Consider the following 23850-nt stretch of genomic DNA (forward strand, 5'->3'; position numbering starts at 1 on the left):
CTATTTGTGAAGAAATTGAGTTTTGTTATTTTGGGAACAAAGAGGACAGTGTAGAAATAGATATAGTAATGGATGGTAATGCAGAAGATAATGGACAAATTTCAAGTATTGAAAAGTTTGATGAGGAAATTATCAAGTTTAAGGTGAAATCAAGTGAGAGGCCTAATTTAACTTGTGTGTGTTGTCGACGGACTCATTATAAAATTCAGACTAGGTTAGTTGATTTATATGCAAAAAGTGAATTGGAAAATAATAGTGAATGGGAGGATTTTGTAAGTTATTTGTTGGTGGAGAATTCTTTTGATTTGAGTTTGGATCAGCGTATTTGCAATTATTGTTTGAAAAAATTAAATGAAAATAGAATGCCTGCAAGAGCAGTTTATAATAATCTTCAGTTGATAGATATTCCTTCTGAATTGATGGATCTAAATACTTATGAATCTATTTTGATTCAATGTGTCCATCCTTTTCAGGCTATTGTACGCATGGAGCCTAAGACAGGGAAATTGCCTCCATCAGATTTACTGAGAGGATTAAAGGGAAGAGTTGTTTATTTGCCTCTAGATGTAAAGAAAAATATTAATACAATTGGTGTAGAAAGAGTAGAAGAAGATCCTTTAGTTATTCTAGTTAATGGGGTTCCAACAAAGAGTAAGAAAATTTGGCAAGATTTAGTGGATGTTAAAAAAGTCAAGACGGCAACGTTGTATTTGGTCAAAAACAATGAGTACTACAAAGATGTAAGTGTTGGAGTAGAGGAAACAGCTACAGAAGAAGATAGTGATTCTTCAGTTGGTCAAATTGAAAAAGTTGATGTGTCTAGAACTGAAGAAATATATGAACATTATACTGTTCATCCTTTGCATTCCAAAGAAGTAATGGGAAATGCAATTGACTTGTTTCAAATGAAAGCAGCAAAAGGACGTCCCATTAGTGTATGGGAAGAAAGTTTGGAAGCTCGTTGTTTTCCACAATTATTTCCAACAGGTTGTGGTGGACGATATGATGATCGACCAGTTCAAATTCCTGCAGCTGAATACCGGACTCTAAGATTATATGCAGAAGATCCAAGGTTTCGTCAATGCATTCCATATTTATTTCATCTACTGTTTGAAAGTGATTTGTCTGGGCTTTCTTATGCAGTTAATCATATATTAAAAAGTGGACCTCATTTGCAGAATGTTTGCGCAAGGGACTTTATGGAGAAAGTTAATCTGCAAGACAGTATTTTGGAATCTCAGCTAATCAATCTCATGGCATGTCAACGTGGAACCAACGAGTATTGGTTTCGTCGTCATGGAGAATTGAAATGTATGCTAAGAAACTTAGGAACTCCTACATGGTTCCTCACTCTTAGCTGTGCTGAGTATGCATGGGACGATTTACTTCAATTTCTACGAGAGGCAAATGAAAACATACCAAATATAGAATTGAAAACACCAGGAGAACTGTGTTCTTTAGATCCAGTGAATGTTTGCAGATATTTTAATCATAGATTTGAAGCTATGATGTCTTTTATTACCAACAAAAAAAATCCTCCCCTTGGAGAGGTTTTGGATTTCTTTTGGAGGAAGGAATATCAAGCGAGAGGTGCTCCTCATATACATATGTTGTTGTGGATTAAAGATGCACCCAAATTTGGATCAGATTCAGATGAAACAGTGATGAGTTTCATTGAAGAGTATTCAACATGTGCTGTTCCAAAATCTACTGAAGAAAACAATTTAAGGCAACAAGTTTTACGTTTTCAATCTCATCGTTGTGGAAAGTACTGTCGTCGAAAATTTAAAAACAAGGAAAAGTACTACACGAAATGTCGTTTTGCATTTCCTCGACCAGTGATTTCTAAGGGAAGAGTAAATAATTTGATGTCATCTCTACGACATACTGTGACGAGGAAATCTCCCAAAAATACATATAATTTGAAAAGAAATGAAGAATCTAAGTACATCAACGATTACAACCCAGTGATTTTGTCCATGTGGAATGCTAACATGGATATTCAGTTCGTTGCTGACAACTCTATTGCTGTGGCTCTATATGTGACATCTTACATCACCAAAAAAGAAAAGACAGAACTGAAGGAAATGTGGGAGGACATTTCACATGAAAAGAGTCTAAGCAAGAAATTATACAGTTTCAGTCTGAAGATGTTGTCGCATCGAGAAATTGGAGCATATGAATGTTCTGATCGGTTATCATCAGCAAGTCTCTATGCCAAATCAAGAACAATCATTTGGGTGAGTCTTGGTCTTGCTGCAACACGAAACCGAGTTTTGAAATCTGTACAAGAAATTGAATATTTGGCGGAAAAAGAACCAAACAGTACAGATATTTTGAAGACAAATATGTTGGATACATACTATCCAAATAGAAGTACTCACCTTGAGAACACATGTTTGTATGAAGTTCTTCAAAACTACAGTTATAAGAGGAACATCACAGAAGATATCAATAATGGAAAATATGCACTCATTGGCTATGAAGGATGTCTAGTGAAGCAGAAAAAAGGCCATTTGATTAATCATCGAAAATTGAGTTGTGAAGTTCCAGACAAAAGAGAATTTTACTATTTAGCTCTTTTGCAACTCTTTAAGCCATGGCGTACAGAAGAGGAACTACTTGGAGATTTTCTCTGTTATGAAGACTCTTTTAATGCAACTAAGGATACCATAGAATGTCCTATTTTTCTAAATTATCTGCAAATGTTGAATGAAGAAATGGAGCAAGAAACTACAATTGCTGAAGAGATAGCTAGAAACAGTTCTCAAGATAGTCAGAGTTCTACTTCATTGAGCCAGGATCCACTAGGAGGACCAATTATCCAAAATGAAGCTGCCACTGCCATGGATGAGGTGGAAAGAGCTATGGAACAAGCTCAAGAGGATGGAGTTAACTTAGAAGATTTGGTAAAGCAACTAAACATTGAGCAGAAAAAGATATATGATGAAGTCACAGAGCAGATTGAACATGGATTCAGACATGAGAAAAAAGAGTGCTCATGTATATTATTTGACCCTGTCCGATTGTACGTAAGTGGAGAAGCGGGGACAGGAAAAAGTTTTCTAATTAAAGCCGTTGCAAGTTATCTGCAGAAAAGGACTGATTCACCACTGTCTTGTGTTGTAACTGCTCCAACTGGTCTGGCAGCACATAACATTAAAGGGATTACTCTACATCGTTTATTGATGCTGCCAGTTGAACATGATAATAAATTGCATTACAACAAGCTATCTGGAGATGCGTGTTCTGAAGTTTCAAGAGTCTTGAAGAAAATGAAACTTCTTATCATAGATGAAGTAAGCATGGTCTCAAATCTAATGCTTGATTTTGTGCATTTGAGAATGCAAGAAATTCTTAAAACAGACTATGATGTGTTATTTGGAGGAAAAGACATTATTGTTTTTGGAGATCTATTGCAGTTGACTCCAGTAAAAGGACAACCAGTGTTTAAAATGCTCACGCATGAAGATACCAGGAAGTCCCTTGGAAGCATTGGAAATGTTAATATATGGCTAAATTTTAAATATGCTGAACTGCTTCAAAATATGCGACAGGCCAAGGATGAAGATTATAAAAATATTCTACAAGATGTAAGAATTGGAAAAGTGACTGAGAAAGGGAAAAAAGCTTTGCATAGTCGATTAATTTCAAATTTGTATCCAAATGAAAACATTCTTCCAGAAAATATTTTTAAAAAAATGACTGAGAAGAAATCTGGGATATGTTTGATGCCAACTCTGCAAGAATGTTCCATCTTCAACCAAAAAATGTTAGACTTAGAAAATGAAGAGATTGTGAAACTGGAAGCAATAGATAAAATAGAGCATATGGGTGCAACAATTGTTTTGTCAGAAAATTTGAAAACTAAATTGCATTCATTGGAGAAAAGTATTTCAAAAACAGCTGGTTTTGAAAAGACTCTGAATGTGTGTTTAAATTGTCGTATCATTTTGAGAAGGAATTTAAATGTTGAAAGCGGTCTGGTAAATGGAGCAATGGGTTATGTTGTTGATTTTGTGAATTACAGAAATAGAGATGGAATTGAATTTTTAAAAATAAAATTTGATGGCATTGAACAAGTACAACAAATAAGTCGTTGTTCTGCTAGATTTTTACTTGTAAAAGACTTATATGTTCGCCGAAAATAGTTTCCTGTTTGTTTGGCGTATGCGGTGACAATTCATAAATCTCAAGGTTTAAGTGTAGATAGTGCTTTGGTGAACATTGGAAGATCTGTGTTTAAAGAGGGTATGGCATATGTGGCATTATCTCGAGTCAGAACTTTATCAGGATTGTACTTGATTGCGTGTGATGAGACAAAGATTTCTGCAGATCTAGATTGTGTTAAAGAATACAATAGGTTAAGAAGAGAGTATGCTCCACATTTGCCTCAATATCCTCTGTTTGAAAAACGTGTGGTAGGCCGAAAAAGAAGAAATGAGGATAATTGTAGTGAGGTAGTTGCAAAAAGACAAAAAGTAGAGAAAACTGTAATTGAAAACAGGAAGAAAAAGAATTGTGGAGAAAATGTTGTTGGATTTCAGTTTGAAAATAGTTCTGGTGTCAACTGCTATGCTAATGTAGTGGTTAATGTTGTTTTTTTTCTTAAAAGTTTACAAGAACAGATTGTTGAAAATCGGGATCAAAGATTGTGTGGTTTATTGAATTCTGTGTTTCAGAAATGTAGCAGTGTTACAGCACAAATAGAAAGTGTAACAGAAATTCAAAATATTTTAGATTTGTGTTCTGGTCAAGATAAATTTTCACAGAACATTCAGCAGGATTGTCAGGAATTTTTAATGTATATGTTTGGTGTTTTGGAAGATGAAGGTGTAGATGTAGATAATCTTTTCAGTCTTTCTTATCAATGGCAGCATGACTGCCACAATTGTAGTTTATCAAGTACTACTAGAATAGACACTGAAAGATTTATATATTTGACTTTACCAGACTGTAAATCAGTGTCTTTTAAAAATCTAGTTAAAGCAGCAGATCATAATATGGTGTGTACCCAATGTAACTGTACAATGCTGTCCACATTATTTATACAAAGGTATGGGCAGTATATCATTTTAGTTTTCCAACGATGTAGACCTGATGGAACTAAATTGACAACTTCTATCAAAAATTTTGTGGCTTCTCAGTTATCAATTTCTGGAAGGACCTTTACAACTGAAGCTATTATTTATCATGATGGATCTTCGACCACCTCAGGACATTATACATGCTACTTAAAATCTGAAAATGGATGGAGTTACTGCAATGATTCTCATTTAACTTATAAACAACGTTTGCCTTATGACTCTACAAATTCTTATCTAGTGTTTTTAAAACCAAAGTTTTAGTAAAGGGAATTGGCCTTTGAAGACGGGAATAGTTAATAAAAGTTAGTTAGTTAGTTAGTTAATATAATATTTTAAATTATTTATCTCATGTAGATACTTTAAGTGGATCTTAAAGTAAAAAATACTGATATATCAGACACAAATTGGCCGTGAGGATTGTGTATGGTTTGATGTTTTTAGATCTTTTTTCATAGGAAGTCGATGAAATGGAACTTATAAGGAACAGCAGACTTTTTTTCCACCAAAAGGACCTTCACTATCTTCTATTTGGCCTCATGGAAAAGTAAGTGAATCAAAGATTAGTGTACATATATGAGATGTATGTTTGAATGGGTTTTTTTAAACACAATCTTTTAGATTGTGTTTTTTTTTTCCCGCTGTTATATGATGAAGACTTTGAACTCACTAATTTAAGTGGAATTCAATATATTCTGAGAACAGCAAAAATAAATAATGTAACATATTGTAGAAGTTATTGTGTAGTTTGCATTGTGTAATTTATATTGTGTTCACATTGTTATACACTCATTTTCTTTTTCACCCTTATTTACCTCTCTTTACTAATTTACACTCTTTTTTCATCGCTGTTTATTTACTGCACTTTATTCACAACTTCTTAATCTAATAGGAACTATCTGCATTTCCTCTGTTCCTTCCACCACTTTTTATCTTTTTCATATTCTCTTAGTACCACTGCTTTAGTTTCCTAACCCTCTTTCTCTTTCTCCATTTTTTTTCTTTCACACTCATTGTACTGTAGTTCAGTTAGTTCTTCCTTTTGTCTTTCTGTGTACTTACTCTCTCACTCCTGTTTTATCCATCGTTCTATAATAACTTCATTTCTTTCATCCCTTCACTCTGTGACTTCACTTCACTCACTCTCAATCATCTTCTATTCCTCTATTTTATTTATAGTTTATCAATCTGACTTCTCTCCTTTTCACTCATTTTTCTTTTACTTTCTTATCTTTACTCATTTTGTTTTGATATTTTACATTCTTTTAGTATCTTTTTTACCTTTAGGAATTTGTTCTCTAACTATTTCTTTTTCCTTTTTTTTTTCTTTCTACATTACTTTCTTTCTGTTTTTGTATCCTTCACTATTGCTTCATTTCTAAGTAAACTTTTGTAGATTTTTAAACCTCATGAACTGTTTCTTCTATTTTATTATACATTTTTATGTAATTATAACATGTTTTTTCCTTTATCTTTCACAGATACAAATTTGCATAGATTATATGGTAAGTGTGTTTGTAAAATGTTTTTTGTTATCACCTTTTGTTTTATTTTCACTATTTTTCTGTCACCCTACCGCACACCTATTTCCTTACTTTGCTTCCCTCACTTATTCTTTTCTTCCATGTTTACTTCCTACCACATTCAATTTCTTTCAGTACTTCTGCCTATGCACACTCCTTCACTTACCTTTTTTACTGGTTCACTTAGTCCCTTTGTGACAGTCCTTCTTTTACTCTCTCTCTTCTTTCTCTCTATTACTCCCCATGTGTTACCCTTATTCACTTACATGTACCCTCTTTCACCCCTCTTTACTTATATTCACTGATATTTACTTTCCCTCCATCACTGCTATTCTTTTCCTCTGATTCCGTCACTACCTGTCATTCCCATACTTAACTGTCCTTCTTTTTACTTTCAACATCCATTTACATTCTCCCTTAACCTCTGCTTTAGTCTTCTTCCTATTTCTTCTTTCTTTTGCTCCCTTATTCATTTTTCTTTTCTCAGTTACTTCCTTTTACACTTTTTATCTGTCTTACTATCTATTACACAGTCCCTCCTTCATTATTTTTTTTTCTTTTTTTTTGTTAGTGCGCTGACGGTACGCGCACCGGTATAATTTACTATTCCCACTCCAGCCTGCGCAACAGTAGGGAAGGTATTGGAATAGTAAACCATACTATTCCTTATGTTAGAGCGCCCCTCACAGCAAATCGATCTAATGACTTGCTTTGCAAAGGCATCGCGTTCAAACAACACCATTGTTGTAACGACAGCGTTGTAAAGGAACTGCTATGTAATGACTGCGTTATAAATGCTGTCTCCCCTTTTATTCTGTATTGGGTGCTAGAAGGAGCTTACAACTTGATCCTAGGCAAAGGGAATGGCTTTGGGAATATGATATGGTCAAGTTATTATATTTCTTTGGAAATGTATGTTGATCATGCAAAGGTGGTATATAAGACTGTCACATTAGCATTCAAGATTTGAAGCTGCAGGTAGATAATCTATGGGTCTGAAAACTAGAATTAGTAGTCTCTGTGGCCATGTCTTCAGACTTTTTAATGCCCCTCCGATATATAAAAAATTCAGAGTCCCCCAGGAATGACACACATTTTGTTCACAATTATTCAATAAAACTCAAACAATGCAGTTATGCATAGTTATATCCCTTTTGAATAATGCAGTCAAATATTTTGCCAATATGCTATTGGCTGCCTGGTCTCTCTAAACTAAAGTTTTATCTGAAATGGAGAAACCACTTAGAGGTTTATTTGGAGCCCCCTCCCCTGTAATAACACTGACTCACAGCCAGGATATAAGTGCCAAAACATGTTATATTTGTCCACTACAGAAGAGTGCCTCACTGCCACTCTGTCTTTTCCACTAAAACACTGGGGCAGATCTACAAGGACTGGCGCATTGCATATTAGCAGGGATGCACCAGAAAGATGAGTCACATACAAATACCCTTGCGCCACCACGTATGTGTTGCATTTACATTGCAACGCACCGTGGCGCAAGGGTAGTCAGATGCGTGTTGCATCTTCTGGCGTAAGGGCAGCGCATTGCTGGAGTTGTGTAGCAAGCGCAATGCAACTCCAGCAATGCTCAAGGGCGCCCTATACCTAACATGCTGCATCACTCCTTAAGCCTGCTTCAAGCAGGCATAAGGTTTTGACACAGCACAGACGTAAAAGTGACTCCGTAAAATCTTGTAGATTTAACGGCATCACTTTTACAAGGCTTCCTTGCGACAGAATGCCCAACCCGCATACATTATACCTAACACAAGTATAATTCAGCACAGGGCCTTACAACGTGACACATCTCACAAGATGCGTCATGTTGCAAATCTGTCGCATAGAGGCGCATTGTTGACAACGCAGCTGTATCACAGAAGTAATGCAACGGTGTCGTAAGGATGTAGCAAGGGGCTTGTAAATCTCCCCCCACTATCTTCAGCATGAGGCTCCTTTTGATGAGTGTCTGATTCCTTTGTACCATGTACGAACTGAGCTCGTGGTGAGATATGGGAGTGTCTGAGGGTATTTAGATGTGAAATGATAGTCACCATAGTGTTCATTTTAAAGTATATCCTAAGTATTTAATTATGTTTCATGGAGCTGTCATATTACTTTGGTTATTATTTTTGAGAGATTATTATTTATTTTAGATGGCCTATCTTACTCTACCTTAATTTCATTATTATGAATGATGCATTATTTTAGCCATAAAAAAGTGTTTGGTGCTGTCATCCACCACTAGCGGCGTCCTTTTATATTCAGTTAAAGCAATGTTGGGGGGGTCACTCACAGGGCAGCAGTGCCAGATTGATGTTTGTTTGTGGTAAATTATAGTAGATTTTTCTGTGACTTGGATTGTGTCACTCAGGTTTTTGTTGAACAGTTTGTATTGGATTTATTTTTAGGTCTTGCCTAGGCAGCACTTGTGCTGTCTTTTCGAGACATGATGTGTTCAGGATATGCAAAAAAAAAGAGATGAGGTACGGAATGCTGAATGAATCAAACATTCACCCTCAGTCACAGATGTGGGTTGAATCCATTTTTTTTTTTCGCATGTCATTCCAGTTCAGACCCAGACATATGTAAATCAGTATTGACCCTGTTACACATAGGAACAGTCTAGACCAAACTGCCTGGCCAGGTCTTCTCTGGACCAGAAACATGCATCCTGGGACGGGTTTCTGAGTAACACCCCTCATCAGCCAGGCTAGCTTGAATCTGGTGGCGTAGCGAGCACTGGACCCACGTCTGGGCATACTCTTTCCACTTAGGGCGACAAATGCAAAAAGAACAGATGATGGACGGAATGCTGAATTAACCAAACATTCAACCCCAGTCACAGATCAGGGTTAACTCAATAATTTTTTTTGCCTGCCACGCCATTCCAGTTTACACCCAGCCATATGCAAATCAGCCTTGACCCTGTTCCCCATGGGATTTGAGCTCCGCCCATTGCCTGCCCATGTTTTTAATTGACTCTTGTGACTGTCTTTTGTGAATGCTTTTTTTTCCTTTCATTAGTTTTGCCTAGAAGTCCCTCCTTTTCTACTCTTGTAACCTCCCATGAGAACTGGCCCTTTTACATGTGCTCTTACTCTGTGTTTCATTTACAAGTTTCAGAGCACTATTTTCTTAATAATCTGGCATTGCAGGTACAAAGCTACCACTTCCAACTGCACTTTCCCGATCCTAAGGGTATTTTAAATGTATTTTATTTGTTTAGGTGCAGCACTTTATGCTATGCTTTATCTTGAATGATGTTATATATTCGAATGAGGTAGTAGTGGTCCCCAATTGAGAAAAATACTGCACCTCAAAAATGAAGCGTTGGATATAATCAATATTTTGCGTGAATCAATAGTATACAACTTTTCAGTCAGTTTGAGGTGCTTTCAGCTTTAAAAGCCCACTACCATAGGCATTGATTACCCATTTTAGAGCTTATTTGAGCACTCTCAGAGAAAAGTACAAATATCCCAGTTGTAGTGGAAATATGTAGTCAAAAAGAATTGTATATTGAACGTAATTTTGTAGGAATAGTTCAGAGCTGACCAATGATATCCTTGCTCACAATATAAATAGTCACAAAAGTCCATATATTCAGTCTTCAACTTGTTGGTTCTATACTTCTGGTATTCCCAGCAAGGATTTTGCCAACACGTGTTTCGTCTAAACATAGAGTTTTTTCAAGGCAATTTACAAGTCAGAGGTCCAGACGTATCTGATCAGTATAGTCTTGCTACAACGTTTTAAAACGATGACGTTAAGTGGAGTCTCCTAAGAGGATCGTTCCAACTGTCCACAAATATTTTCGGTATTGAACAGTGAATATATGTACTTTTGTGACTATTTATATTGTGGGAAAGGATATCATTGGTCAGCTCTGAACTATTCCTACAAAATTACGTTCAATATACAATTGTTGCTGACTACATATATGCACTACAATTGGGATATTTGTACTTTTTTCTGAGAGTGCTGAAATAAGCTCTCTTTTTTGTACTTATCTTGAATCATGGAGACCGTGCCTTTCTTTTGTTCGAGAGCCGCGCATTTTTTTTTAGTTGCAGCTTTGGCACGCTCGCCCAACCCCATTTTTTTAAATAAAGAACTTAAAACATACTTTTACTCTGGAGCTTCATCTCTTTATTTTCAGCCGGCCCCTCCGCTTGTTTCTGTTGTTCCAGGGCGGCATGTTTGCGGAAACGTATCTAATGGTATTTTTTATTTACTTCATTTCATCTCTGAGCATAATCCCTCACAGGGTACAATGCAATACCTTATGTGGCCAAAAGGTGTCCAAAGGGACACCTATTGATAACCTGTGGCACTGATTCCTTTCACTGTTTCTTGCACAGTAGATAAATGTTGCTGTACCCAGAATAATGGGCTGCATAGCTAAATACTTATAAGGTCTCAAAAGCGAGACCTATTGCATTAAAAATGCATGTTTAGATTATTGGTACTCTCTTTTCCTGACACCTTGGTTTTCAATATGCTATTTCCCTTTCTTTATTAAAACTATCCCAGTCCTTTATTCATAAATACATTTAAAATCCTTATCTCCCTCATCCCCCCTCACTGCCTCTCCTTCTTTTTAAATCAAATTAGTTTTAGTGATTTAGATCTCGTCAGAGATCCACGATATATGCAGTCATAAATAATTACTTAAAAGAGTCATATGATACATAACAAAATTCCATATTTGTATCCTGTTAATACATAGGTAAAAAGGATTTGAAATGTATACAAGTTGTAGCACACAAATTCATCAGGAGTGACTTCGCTAAAGCAATCATATCATTAGTTCCAAACACGCTATATTTAAAAGACAAATGTTTTAAAAAACGATTCCTCCCTTCAGGCACTGTTTTACAGGGTCAGACGAATAGCACGTTTTGTGTCTTGAATCCCACTCTTGCAAACATCACGTTCCAGTCATACCTTTAGAACCGATCGATAATTTTTAAAGACGTTTCCCTCTTTTTCTAAATATCCTTCTTCCTGAGGTGCCAAGTGTTAATAAATCATGTGTTACGTCATAGATTAGTCGTTCATCTTATTTTTAGCATATAAAACGAAACTACATGTCCCAGAATGCAATTTGCCATTGCTTAGAAAAAGGTAGTACTAACCAAACAAAGTCCCAAATGACACGGAGTCACTTCTTTCCATTTGACTTCCCGCCACAGATTTATGTATGTTGCCCACTATGTACTCCCTCTTCCTTAAATACCTTTTTTGCAACGTTAGGTCTTTCTCACCGTCAGTCCACACAGCAGAATTCGGGACGACCTTCATCCTTCCTTCGGAGGGTGTGAGTCCAGGTCACTTTTGGGCAGCGGACCGGTATACAAACTCTGTACTCCTCAAACTGATTTTTTTTTTTTTTTATCTCACACAGATTCTGCTGGGGGCGCACAGGCGCCGTATTCCGGCTGCTGCTTGCTCTTTTCCCTCACAGCTTCTAAGGGAAACCAGCGGTCCTTTGCCTTCACCCAGGGGAGAGGCATTGTGACGTCACGACTCGCTTGTGACGCGCATTTACAGGCGTATTAGGTGGTGTAAGGGCGTAGGGGATTCGCGTGTGATGCATTATTACAGGCATGGTGACATCACCTGTAAATTATCGCAATTGCTAGGGAAAGCGCGATTCACATGGCCCTGGTCCTATATATTATTGTATGTAGTGACTAATCTTCACTACACAACACATGCATGATGCAGACAACACTCATTGGCTGAAAGCGGTTCTCTTCCGTCAGACTTACCCGAACAAAGTATTCGGGGAGATTTTTGAAATCCGCCTGCAGAATGTTCCCAACGAAGGGCAGGGAGGGGGGTCCTGGTGGGTAGCGGTCCCAGCTTCTCCGGCGCTTCATGAAGTCATAAAGCAGAACAAAGACGCTGAAGAAGAGAGTCAGCATCGTCAGGAAGGCCCCCGAGGGCAGGAGGGACCAGGGTGCGGAGAGCAGACCCATGCTTGCTACCTCCGACTTGCTACCAAAAGTGCACTTTCCGTTTCTTCTTTCTACCCTCCCCGTCCTCTTGTTGTGCTTACTTATTAAATTTAATTACCTGACTTCCACATTTCTATCTCTTTCTTTGCCTCTTTTCCTAGCTCCGCCCAATTACATTCCGTTTCTACCTATCAGCTCCCTCTCTCTCCAGTCCGATATGCCTCTCTCTGCCTCGCCCTCCCTCTCATTAGTTTCTCCAGGCGGCAGTCATGTGTTCTGTTGGACAGACGACCTTCCCTTCCAATTGGCTACTAAAGGTAGTGTAAACAGCCTGAATCAGTAAAAGTTTTTGGCACACGTGAGCCATTCAGTGACAAAACAAATAGGCTCGATTTTTGCATAATGTCTGAACATATCGAAATCTATCACACATAAATGCACATATACAAATAGAGCAACACACCCACAAATATCAAAAACAGACACCCACAAACAGATGGCATAAGTCAAATACCTACAGATTTCCATGCACACAGACAACCAGGCCTGTAAACACCCATGCATTCATATCACCCAATATATAATCACACTGACTAATGGCTCAACAGGAATCCATGAAAACAGACCAAAACCCAGAGACATGCACAGCACACACATGTAAAAGTATACAGACGCATGTACGGTGCTAAATGATGTGTAGTGAGGCTAAACAAGCATGCGCACATCGAAAGATCGGGGGCAGACAATGAGAGGGAAAGACATTTGAGCAAACAGAAGGATGCAGACTTTTTGTTCACTCAGTATTTAGTTCCCGTGCAGAGAAAAACAAATTAAACTGGGATTAAAAACGTGGAGTATCAAAGCCCATTCAATGTGTGGCCTCTATGTGAAGAAATCAGTTAACTAGTATATGGATTTTTTTGCTTCAATCTCCATGTTCATCAAATCCCAGTCCTTTTTGGAATGATCAGATGTGAGGAACTATAAAGTGCTCGTTGCAGGTCTTTAAGTGTGTGTGTGTGTGGGGGGGGGGGCTCTGAGCACCCCCAGCTTTTTTGGGGGGGCCTCGAAAGGGGTCTCCAGGGGGCTCTATTTTCGGGCCTTAAAGGTTGGGTGACCAGACGTCCCGGTTTTTGTTTAGTGTTTCGGGTAAGCATACGCGCTCACTGCTTAAGGCGTGACGTCATTGTAGCAGGAAGGGAAATCCTTTGAAGAGAGACACTTTCTCTCGGGATTTCCGTTCTCTTTGAACACGCAGCACCACCTACCTCATCGTGCCAGCCATCGGCACAACAACAGCTGGTTTGAACCTGCACAACCCTGATTTTACGGCCTGCAGCAAGATTTCTCCAGCAATCAGTGTGACCCTGCTCTGCCTTAAATCAAGCGTGGGACGAGGGTCTACAACAGAATCCAGTAGCAGTGAAAAGGAAACTTACCTTTGTGACGCCTTCCCAGCCCTTCTAGCACAGTTGGGACCCTGCCTCCGCATCAGAGCTGCCTCAGCCAGGATCCTTCTGAAGCCACACAATACTTGACCACCCAGCCTGAAAGCCTGCAACGTGAGTATTTTAATGGCCCTAGACAACTGGTATAAGCGGATATAAGGAGAGCAGTTGCTTTTAAATACCGACTACGAGCGACGCCCAGGCGTGGTAGGAAAATTTAAGGCCCCTGTAGATGTTGGCAGTGGTGTCGCTTTAGGTGAAAATATCAATTGTGAAAAAGAAGCTCCCTCTACAGGGTTAGGGTGTGAGGTGCGCTGCAGTAATGTATACGCAGCAGGATGTACGTTCGTCCTCAAAGGACGCTGCGCCATTATAATGTGCTGCTGTATTTTATTGTGGTATATGTAAGTATTTTACGTCATTATTGCAGCATTGCCTGCACCTGTGTTCTATAAAATCAGTGCATTTATAATAGGCTACAAAATTAGTAATGGCATATTAGTACATTTTATAGTGATGGTTATATTGTATGTCGCTTATATTTAACAAAGAGCCATGTATACTTTGATTGAAGCTTCCTGTAAAGCTCTATTGTTACTATTTATTTGAAAATAGCTCTGGGCCCAAGGGCGTAACTAACAAATGTGATGTGACTGCAGGAACACTGGGGCCAGGGGTATTGATTAATGGGCCTCACTTCACCCCAATTATGGCAGTTTTTCAATACCAAACCAAACATATGGGGACTATATTTCCTTCCCTGCATTAGAGCCCACAACACTTGCTATCCCACTGCCTGGGCCACCTGAAGGCGGTTTTCCTGTCCCCTTGTTAGGCGAAGGACCCCCTCTCCACATTCTGTGGGGCAGGGGGGGCATTATTTTATATTACGCCACTGCTCAGTACAAACAGCCCAAGGCTGCCACATCCAGCAGATGCTCGGGTTTAATCAGGATCCGCTATAGGATGTGTGCAGGATGGGGCACAGTACAGGGTATAGAAAGAAGTACAACAAAATTGTTACTAGTATATGAATGTTTCTGTGCTGTAGTAATTGGCCACATGATTGTAAACAGCTTAAGAGTATCCACTGTGTAGAGACCACATGTTACCGAGTACAGAAACAAAACGCTACCTTATACAGCACTAACTGCCCAAACAAGCACACTACCAGTGCAGCCCTGCCCCTGTCGGCCCGTCATCTCTATGCCTCAAAAACCTGTCTGATTTCTCTAGACACATACCTGCCCTTTTTTTTTCTCTCACACATATGTCTATTTTTAACCAACCAACCATCCACCCATCAGTCAGTTTATCCATCCATGGGTCGTTTCATTTACATTTTATTACCTTCTGTGTGCTAGTCCATCCAGGTGTCTGCTTCTGTTCACTGATCACCGAATAAATAACGTTTACAGTAACACATATGTGATAACGTGGAACCACACATGTCAAATCACACATAGGATAAACAATAACACATGAAATACATACCGACGTTGGCATACACTCTAGCGCCGATTCTTGCACTCACAACCTGTGAACCTTCAGAAGGACTTGTGCCAGCGCCTGAAAATACCAACAAACCCCCCAGCCACTGAATATAATAACTCTAGATGCATCAGGAGGGGGGTTGATATATATATCTGTTATGTGTCTTAGTAAATATATACATGATCAAGGACTGGGGAAGTCTGAAATGCATCACTGAGGGGAAAATAAACATCTGAGCCATACCTTCCTGTGGTGCCGCCACGGAAAGGCATGTCCCCACATGCATACTAATATGTATGGCCACCATATTAACAGCTTTTCCGCCCGGTAGGCAATCGGGCAGATTGCCTACCGGCAGAAAACCAACAGACAGTCTTTCCATCCGCCGGGGTCCCCCCGCCATAGTAATATGGCGGGAGGAATTGGCATGCAGGCGGGCACAAATATCGGGCAGATCACCACCGCTATGCGGACAGTGGTTATCTGCCCGACCTGCTAATGGACCCCTTAGTGTCTAATTCTACAATGTATTTAGATTCTAGCTGACACAGCTGTTTTTCTCGATTTCCACCTCTCTTAGTGAGGGGTACTGCATCTATTACAAAATATTGCAGACAGTTTAAATTGTTCTCATGTACAGCTTTAAAATGTCTTGCAACTGAATAAGCTAGATCTGAATTCACAATCGCACAAAGATGCTGTAGGATACGCATATGTACCTGCAGTTTTGTGCTTCCAACATAGCATAGTTCACAGCTTCACCTAAGTACATATACAGCATGGTCAGTCAGTCCTGCATGTATAGTGTTCTCTTAATGAGTACTCAGTGTCAGAAAATGGTGTCTTGTATGTAGAGGTACTGATACCAAATTTACAGGCTCTAAATTAACTACACCTCGCAAAACCTTTTTTAGGAGTAAGCCAATTCGTTGACTTGGTATTTTCTGGGCTATTCTTGACTAAGTCATTTCGCATAGAGTAAGCTTCACGAAACATCAGTTGGGCTCAGAGGAAGCACCGTCTTAACCCCTTTAGTGCTAAGGCATTAATATTCTTCTCATATAATTTCCATTGAAATCAATGGAAAATCCATGACGAGTTACCCTTGTCATTAGCAGCCAAGAGGTTAAGAGTCAGGTCGGTCATGATTATTGGCCACTCTTTTTTAATTATAGTTAATGGCTTTAGCCTGCTTGCTGCATGTAGTCACTACCTTAACTCTTCTCCCTCAACACGTGTTTTCTTGTCCATTTCTGTATTTATATTGAAAGTATCTCTATCTGGGTTTAATAGAGTTGTCCTATCTTTCATGTTAGCTTTCCTCCTAGCTATATCCAACTTCTTGGAAAAAAACCCTCTTGCCTCAAGCCGTTTCTTGGTTTGTTCCTGATGATAATCAACAGCTTCAACTGTACTACAAGCTCTGTGGATCCGCAGAAATTCCCCATACATGATGCTAGCTATTATATGAGGATGATGGAAACTCTTGGTGTGCAATCCAGAGTTTCCTGATGTGGGCTTTCTGTAGAGGCATGTTTCTATTTTACCTTGTTTTGATTGAACAGTGATATCCAAGAAATTGGCACTAGTTTTGTCTATATGGGCAGAAAAATGCATATATATATATATATATATATATATATATATATATATATATATATATACATATATATATATATATTACCTACTGGCGGTCGCCAGTAGGTATATATAGTTAGGATTTTATCTCTATGGGACTTTTGAAAATTCTATGTCTAATAACTTTGGCGTTTGTGGACGGAATCGGCTGAAATTTTCTGGAAAATGGCACATTTTGTGTTTGAGCAGCCCCTGAAAATTTGGGGGTGTTTCGTCAAGGGGGGGCCGAGAAAAAAGGGGGGTCTCAAAACGCGTTTTTAACATTGAGTTTTCCATAGGGCGTTTGGCCTCACTTTTAGCTCGAACGGCTGAATGGATTTGCACGAAACTTGGCAAAATTGTAGGGACTGTTAGCCCGATGTGCCTTTGCTGGGTCTCAATATATGTGCTCCAGTGGATTTTGAGAAATTAACGTTTTAAAAAACAGATATATCTGTGACAGCGTCCCGGGTAGCACTCCGGTTCGGTACTTTTCGCGTAACGGAACTTTGCGAAGCGAAGCTGATTGGCTCTCCGGTGTCTGTCAACATTCTAAACAGTCCGGAGCGGCCGCCATCTTGTCTCTCGGTTGGATCGAGAGACAAGAGGAGGCCAAAACAAAGGGGCAAATGACCATAAGGGGGCATAGTAGATCCTCCCTGACCCCCTAGGTTTGATGTGGAGGCTTTAAAAGGGCCCCCGTGGGGCAAAAAAAAAAAAAATCCTTTTTTTTCGTGGGGTGCGCCCTGTACGCACACCGGAAAGTGGTCCGGGGAGCGTACTATAAGGAAACAAGAATGATAGACTTTCAAAATATTGTATGTTTATTGATTGTTCGTTTTGTTGTTTTTTTTGTTCATTTTTATTTACGTAGCAACATGTAGGTACCAATGCAGAGTCTAAAAATAAAAATACATTTTTTCCTTTGTAGATATCTTGCAGGTTGTTTCAGAAGTTATTGAGGTATATGGAATTCATAGCGTAGTCTGTCAGGAAAGCAGAAACACCATGGAGGCAGGAGATGATAAAGAGATGTTAAATACACATTGGAGATGATATAGTGGAAGAAAGGAAGTAACTATGAGCAAACTTAAAGTTGCACGGTATATTTAAAGTCTGATTTTACATTAAAATCAATTTGCTACTAGTTTTAAAAATACATATAAAAATGAATAATGTCTCAAACAATTTTTGAATTATTATATATAAATTTATTATTCTGATTTATTTTCAAAATTAAAAAGAACTTCTAATAATTCTTGGTCAGATTTTGACTCATTTTCAATTAACAAATCCACAGCTTCAACACATTGCAGAAGTTCTATGTCCATTGATTGATCAAAGAATTCTGAATCATTTTCTTTGTCTTGGTTGCATTCTGCAATTTCTATGTTATTTTTCTGCTCTCCTTCCATGGTGTATGCTGTAAAATGAATTTTAAAAAAATATATCAGTACAGATAGGGCACTGTTGGGTTTAAGTACAGACAGGTAGTTTGGTTTTTTAAACAGTCATTTTTTCGTTGGGCAGTGTATGGTATCAAACTGGAAGTAGAAATATGAAAAGATTTAAACTCTAAGTCAATTTTTAATTATACAAGACAAGTCTAACTCCATCCATAACTAAAACAGAGAAGTCTATTTTATTCTATAAGTATTACAGAGGGATAGTATATAACTATCAGAAAATGTTTTCCTAATTAGCTTACAGTACAGAACATACTTCAGTTTTTAAAATAACATCTTACCTTTCAAATAGAACTTCAAGTTATCAGTTGAAATGTACTTGATATGTACTTCAAGAAGTAGTAGTCAAAATGGCTGTGTTTCTCTCTCTTTCTTTATATATATTCAGGTACATAACCAATCAAATGTCATGATATAATAGTAGAAATTGAAAGTAACATTTTAATTGGTTGTCAATTCCACCACTTCAAATGTGTTTTGTGAAGTAATTTACCTCAGGGAATTTAGAGAGTTCTACATGCTAAATGGCTAAATGGAATTCCAACCAAATTTGTGAAAATGGTAGGGATTGGTATGTAGTATGAGCTAATGTTTAATTGGTGAAAGTGTCTTCTGTGTTTTTTTTGTAAATTACTTTCCCACCTTTTTTGAGCGAGTGCTTGTCAGTGCGTGTCCCGGTACGCGAACCTGCAGCGTTACGGGAGTCCTCCATTTTGTGTTTCGGTAGAATTGAGATACAAGATAGAGGGTAAATAATGTTCAGAATGGGTAGAAGGGGGCACTTTAGACGTATCCTGACCCCCTAGGTTTTCTGAGGGTGGCTGAGGAGGCTCATATATGTCGGAAAAAAAATTGAAATTTTCGCGCTGTTAGCTGCTGGTACGCAAACCGGGTAGTGAACCGGGAAGCGAACATAAGTGAAAATTAGTGAAAAAAGGTACATTCGAAATTTCAAAAGAGTAATTAAAGTTAAGGTAGCTCTGAAAAGAGCTTTTGGGTTCTGTGTAAGTTCTAGGTACTTATAAGTAGGTACCAATACACAGTCTTAAATTTTGTATGAAAACTCTGTTCCCCTCATCTGAGAAGTGCACGCCATCTTCTCTGTAGATATCGTGCATGTAATAACGCAAGTTATTGTTGTAGATGGAGCCCATTCCATGGTCTCTCATGTAAGCTGAAACAGACTTATTTACATGCTTCCTCGATTTCTCAATTTGTGGACAAAATTGATTGGACCATCTCCATTTTTGTCTTTGGCATATATTGGAATATACCAAGGCAGTTTGAGGAAAAAGTGTCATCGATTGCTCAAAGGTGTCTTTTAAGAGCATTTCCATACCTACCCCAGTCAAAGTGCCCAAATCATTTCCTCCACAGTGCACTATTATGAGGTCAGGGTTTGGCAAATGTAAAAAGGTTTTCACCAATGGTATCAATTGGTGACATTTCAATCCTCTTTGGCCAATCCATTTGATTTCCACATTTTGTAAATTGAGGTTGTGTAAATTTCTGTTATCAGCATACCTGTGAGCCCAGTGGATGTAGCTATGTCCAAGAATCCAGACTGAAAACATGGCTAGAGGAGTTTTTGCTGCAGTCAGATGAAGTGTGGGAATGAAATGGCAGTTGAAAGAGTGAAGTTTGTAATGAAAAAAAACTGTGGAGTTTGAGTGCAAATGATTCATTAGTAGTGATTGGTGGATTTCCATTGCTGAAAACAGAAAGTTAGGGTGCATGGATGTGTTCTTTGAAAGATGTAATTTGAATGGTTAATAAAAAATGATGTTATGAAAGATTGCAGTGGATTAGCAGGTGTACTGAGAGTTCAGAGTTCATTTGAAACATTGTTGTGTGAACTTGTAAACATGAGAGGTCTGGCAGGTGGTAGTTGCTATGGAAAAAGGGCAGAAAGGGCAGAGGGGGGAAGGGTGTTGATTTGAAAATAGTGAGGGAAGAGTTTTGATTGGCTGACATGAGAGATATGTGTGATGAATATCAGCATTTCAGTGCCTTTGTTGGTTCCAGCCTCTGGAGTGCATACCTTTTATTCTGCTAAAGAAAAATTTGTGTGTTTCTGAGACTGTTTTGAAATTCAAAAAGCATTTGTTAAGGTGAGTTATCGTTTCTTTATTTTAGATAAAGACTAGTATGCTTTTTTGCGTAAATAAGAAAGCCAGCTGTGTATTTAAAATGATGTTTTGAGTCAAGTGTTTGCATTATGCTTTCAAAGAAGATTTTGCATTCTTTTACCAATTGTAATTGCAGATAATGTAAAGTATTAGTACTGACAAGGTGTGGTTGTACATAGGAGCTGTGCTGTGTTTTCAAATTATGATCATAAAATCGTTTTTAAGGAAAAGGAATGCTTTAAAAAATTATGAGAATTTATTTACTTGTGATGTGTCTCCTGCAATGCGTCGTTTTTGCGGAACAGATGCATGATGCATCTGTGTTGTTATTGCCCCATGCTGCTCTACAGTGTACATTTTAAAAGTGATGCATAAGTGTTGCACGGGCATTGTAAATACACTCCTATGTGTGCTTCGCCTTTTCAAGTCACTTCCCCCTGGTTCAAGGGCCTTGTAAATACGTCCCCATGTGTGTTTGGTCATTTGTAGTCACTTTCCCAGTGGTGCAAGGTCCTTGTAAATACGCCCCCATGTGTGCTTGATAAATTTTGATTTTGATTGTTTGAGTTACATAGCCATGTTAAAAGTGATTGAAAAAAAGGTGCAAGGGCCTTAAAAAAACGTTTTCATGTGTATTAGGGCATTTTAAGTCAGTTCCCCATGAATGTAGGTATATAATTGTTTTACAAAAAAGGTTTAAAAACGTTTTTTGAAATCAATTAGGTTTCTTGATATGTACTGCTAGTGTTTCATAGGTTGTTTGGGGCATATTTACAAGGCCTTTGAGTGAGTCCCTTTGATGTAATTTTTCCAATTTTGATTCAAGACATTTCCCCTGGAGCAAGGTCCTTGTAAATACGCTCCCATGTGTGCCTGGGTAATTTAAGTATTGATAGGATGTGCTTCTACATAGGACGTAGACTACATCTGCATAATGAGATAAGTAAGCTGAAGGAATACAGGTGATGTGATTGTTAAATGTGCAAAAATATTTTCACGTTTTTCAATTATATCACTTGTGCTTCCTAACATTACGAATCACATTGTGCAGATGATGTTTAGTCGTGTTCAGGGAGATAGAGGAGGTCTGGCCTTTGTTCAAGAGTGCAGTGGACATGATTCACTTCATTGGTAGGCCTGTACATGTATTATCACCTCTGTACTCTTCAACAAGTCTAAATTTCATCTGCAACCCTGAGTAGGCCTCACCTCAAACAAACTTCTAGATAGTCCACACCTTATCGTCATCCTGAATCAATCATTTAAAGTGTTAGGGGCTAATTTATGATGGTTGTGCGCCTATTTTGTGCTGCTGTTGCATCACTTTTATAATGCAGTAGTGATTTACAAGATGCACCATGTTGCAAGATAGCAGCCGTGGGTCGTGGAGGGAGTTACGGTGGGGCAGGGAGGCGGGGAGGGGGAGGGGCAGGGTGGAGGGACCTAAACACTGGCATATGTATTATTGCAGGTAAGTACACAATTTAATGTGCGTCAAGTTTCATGTGGGCTTTTTGTTGCAGGGTGGGCAGTCATTTGCAGGAAAGCCCTGTAATACTATCACTATCACAGTAAAATTAAGAAGATTTCACTGAATCATCTTTATAGCATTGCTGAATCAAATCCTTACTGTTATTGATTTACTGTTTGGTAATAGTGGTTAATAACATTTTTTATTATATTTTACCACAGATTCAACTGCAGATTATTTAGAAATTAGACAATGCCGTCTAAGGATAGAATCCGAAAGGCTACAAAACGTCAAAGACAGCAGATTACTAAATGCTTGCAGCAGTCCTCTACATTAAAATCACCTCAACGCACGAAGAAAGCTCCGGGTAAGAGAACAAAATCATTCCTTAGAAACATTTGTAGAAACAAAAGTATAACTACAGAACAAGTTTTAGTCCAGAAAAAGAGAGCCAATTTAAATGGAAAGGAAAGGCCCGTCAAAAAAGTTTCTGCTAGAGCAGGAGATAACTCTGTGCATGGCAGTAGAAGGAAAAATACATTTAGGGACATTCGTAGGCGAATGTTCCGCAACAGGAATGGTCAATTTGCTAAAACAATTTAAGAAAGGCCAACAGAAAGTGGCATTTTATAAGAAAAAGAAAAATGTAGAGAAAATTATTGATCAGGCTTTCGAAATCAAGCGAAAGTTATTTATTTTGGTAATTATTAGAATTAGGAAACTAAACAAGGTAATCTATGTTTTCAAATCAAATAGTAGATGGAAGAGAGAAGTTAATTGAAATAATTTTTGTGAAGTTTTCTTAGGAGAATGGATGCATAGTTCAAATAGTGAGGCATTTTTTAATGAGGAGAGTTATTTTCAGGACAATGATTTGGTGCATGCAGTTGACAGCAGTGGTCGAGTATATGAGGTAAAAGATGGTCGTCCGGTTGAAAAAGAAATACTTGTGTCTGCAGATGCAGAAGAGGTGTTAAGTGATGAGGTTTTAGGGAGACGTCCTAAGGGACCAGTGTACACCTGGAAGTGTAGTTCTATTTGCAGTGTGCAACAGGATTCCATCAATTTGCTTTGTGATTTTATACGGACATTTAATAAGAAAAGTTTAAAACAAAAAATAAAGTTGTTGCAAGAATTAGATCCTTGCAGAGTGAGACAAGTGACAGGTTTGCATGGTCATTCACTGGCTTGTCTTTCCAGGAGAGTATGCCAGAGTGTTTTTCATCATTTCAGGATGCTAGCAGTGCATCATAATAAAGTGAGGAAATTAGTTAGAATGTTGTATTATGCTAAGAGTCCAGCAATTATGCTTAAACAATTAAGCAGAGCTCTTTTGCATGGTTCTGAAGTAGATGTGAAGAATATTTGTCAAGAAATTGAGTTCTGTTACTTTGCTGGTAAAGAGAACAATGTTGAAATTGAACCACTAGAAGAAGGTAATGTGGAAGACAGTGTGCAGATTTTCAGTACACATAAGTTTCACAAGGAAATTTCCACGTTTATGGTGAATTCATGTGAGAGGCCTAATTTCACTTGTGTGTGTTGTCGACGGACTTATTATAAGAATCAGACTAAATTAGTGGATTTATTTGCAAAAAGTGATATGGAAAACAATAGTGAATGGAAGGATTTTGTCACATACTTGATGGTAG

The 23850-nt window shown here is 38.2% G+C and overlaps 1 protein-coding gene across 1 annotated transcript in view; it reads right to left on the reverse strand.

The window, feature by feature from the left end:
• Positions 1-12697, reverse strand: part of LOC147748032 (cytochrome P450 2D15-like) — a 252763-nt gene extending 240066 nt beyond the window's left edge. Inside the window, exon 1 of the mRNA XM_086958052.1 lies at positions 12385-12697. Within this exon, the coding sequence (XP_086814178.1) occupies positions 12385-12594 (210 nt within the window). The 5' untranslated portion in view covers positions 12595-12697. The remainder of the gene's footprint in view (positions 1-12384) is intronic.
• Positions 12698-23850: the final 11153 nt, after the last annotated feature.

This window comes from Lissotriton vulgaris, chromosome 1_1 (assembly GCF_964263255.1).
Source record: "Lissotriton vulgaris chromosome 1_1, aLisVul1.2, whole genome shotgun sequence".
NCBI lineage: Eukaryota > Metazoa > Chordata > Amphibia > Caudata > Salamandridae > Lissotriton > Lissotriton vulgaris.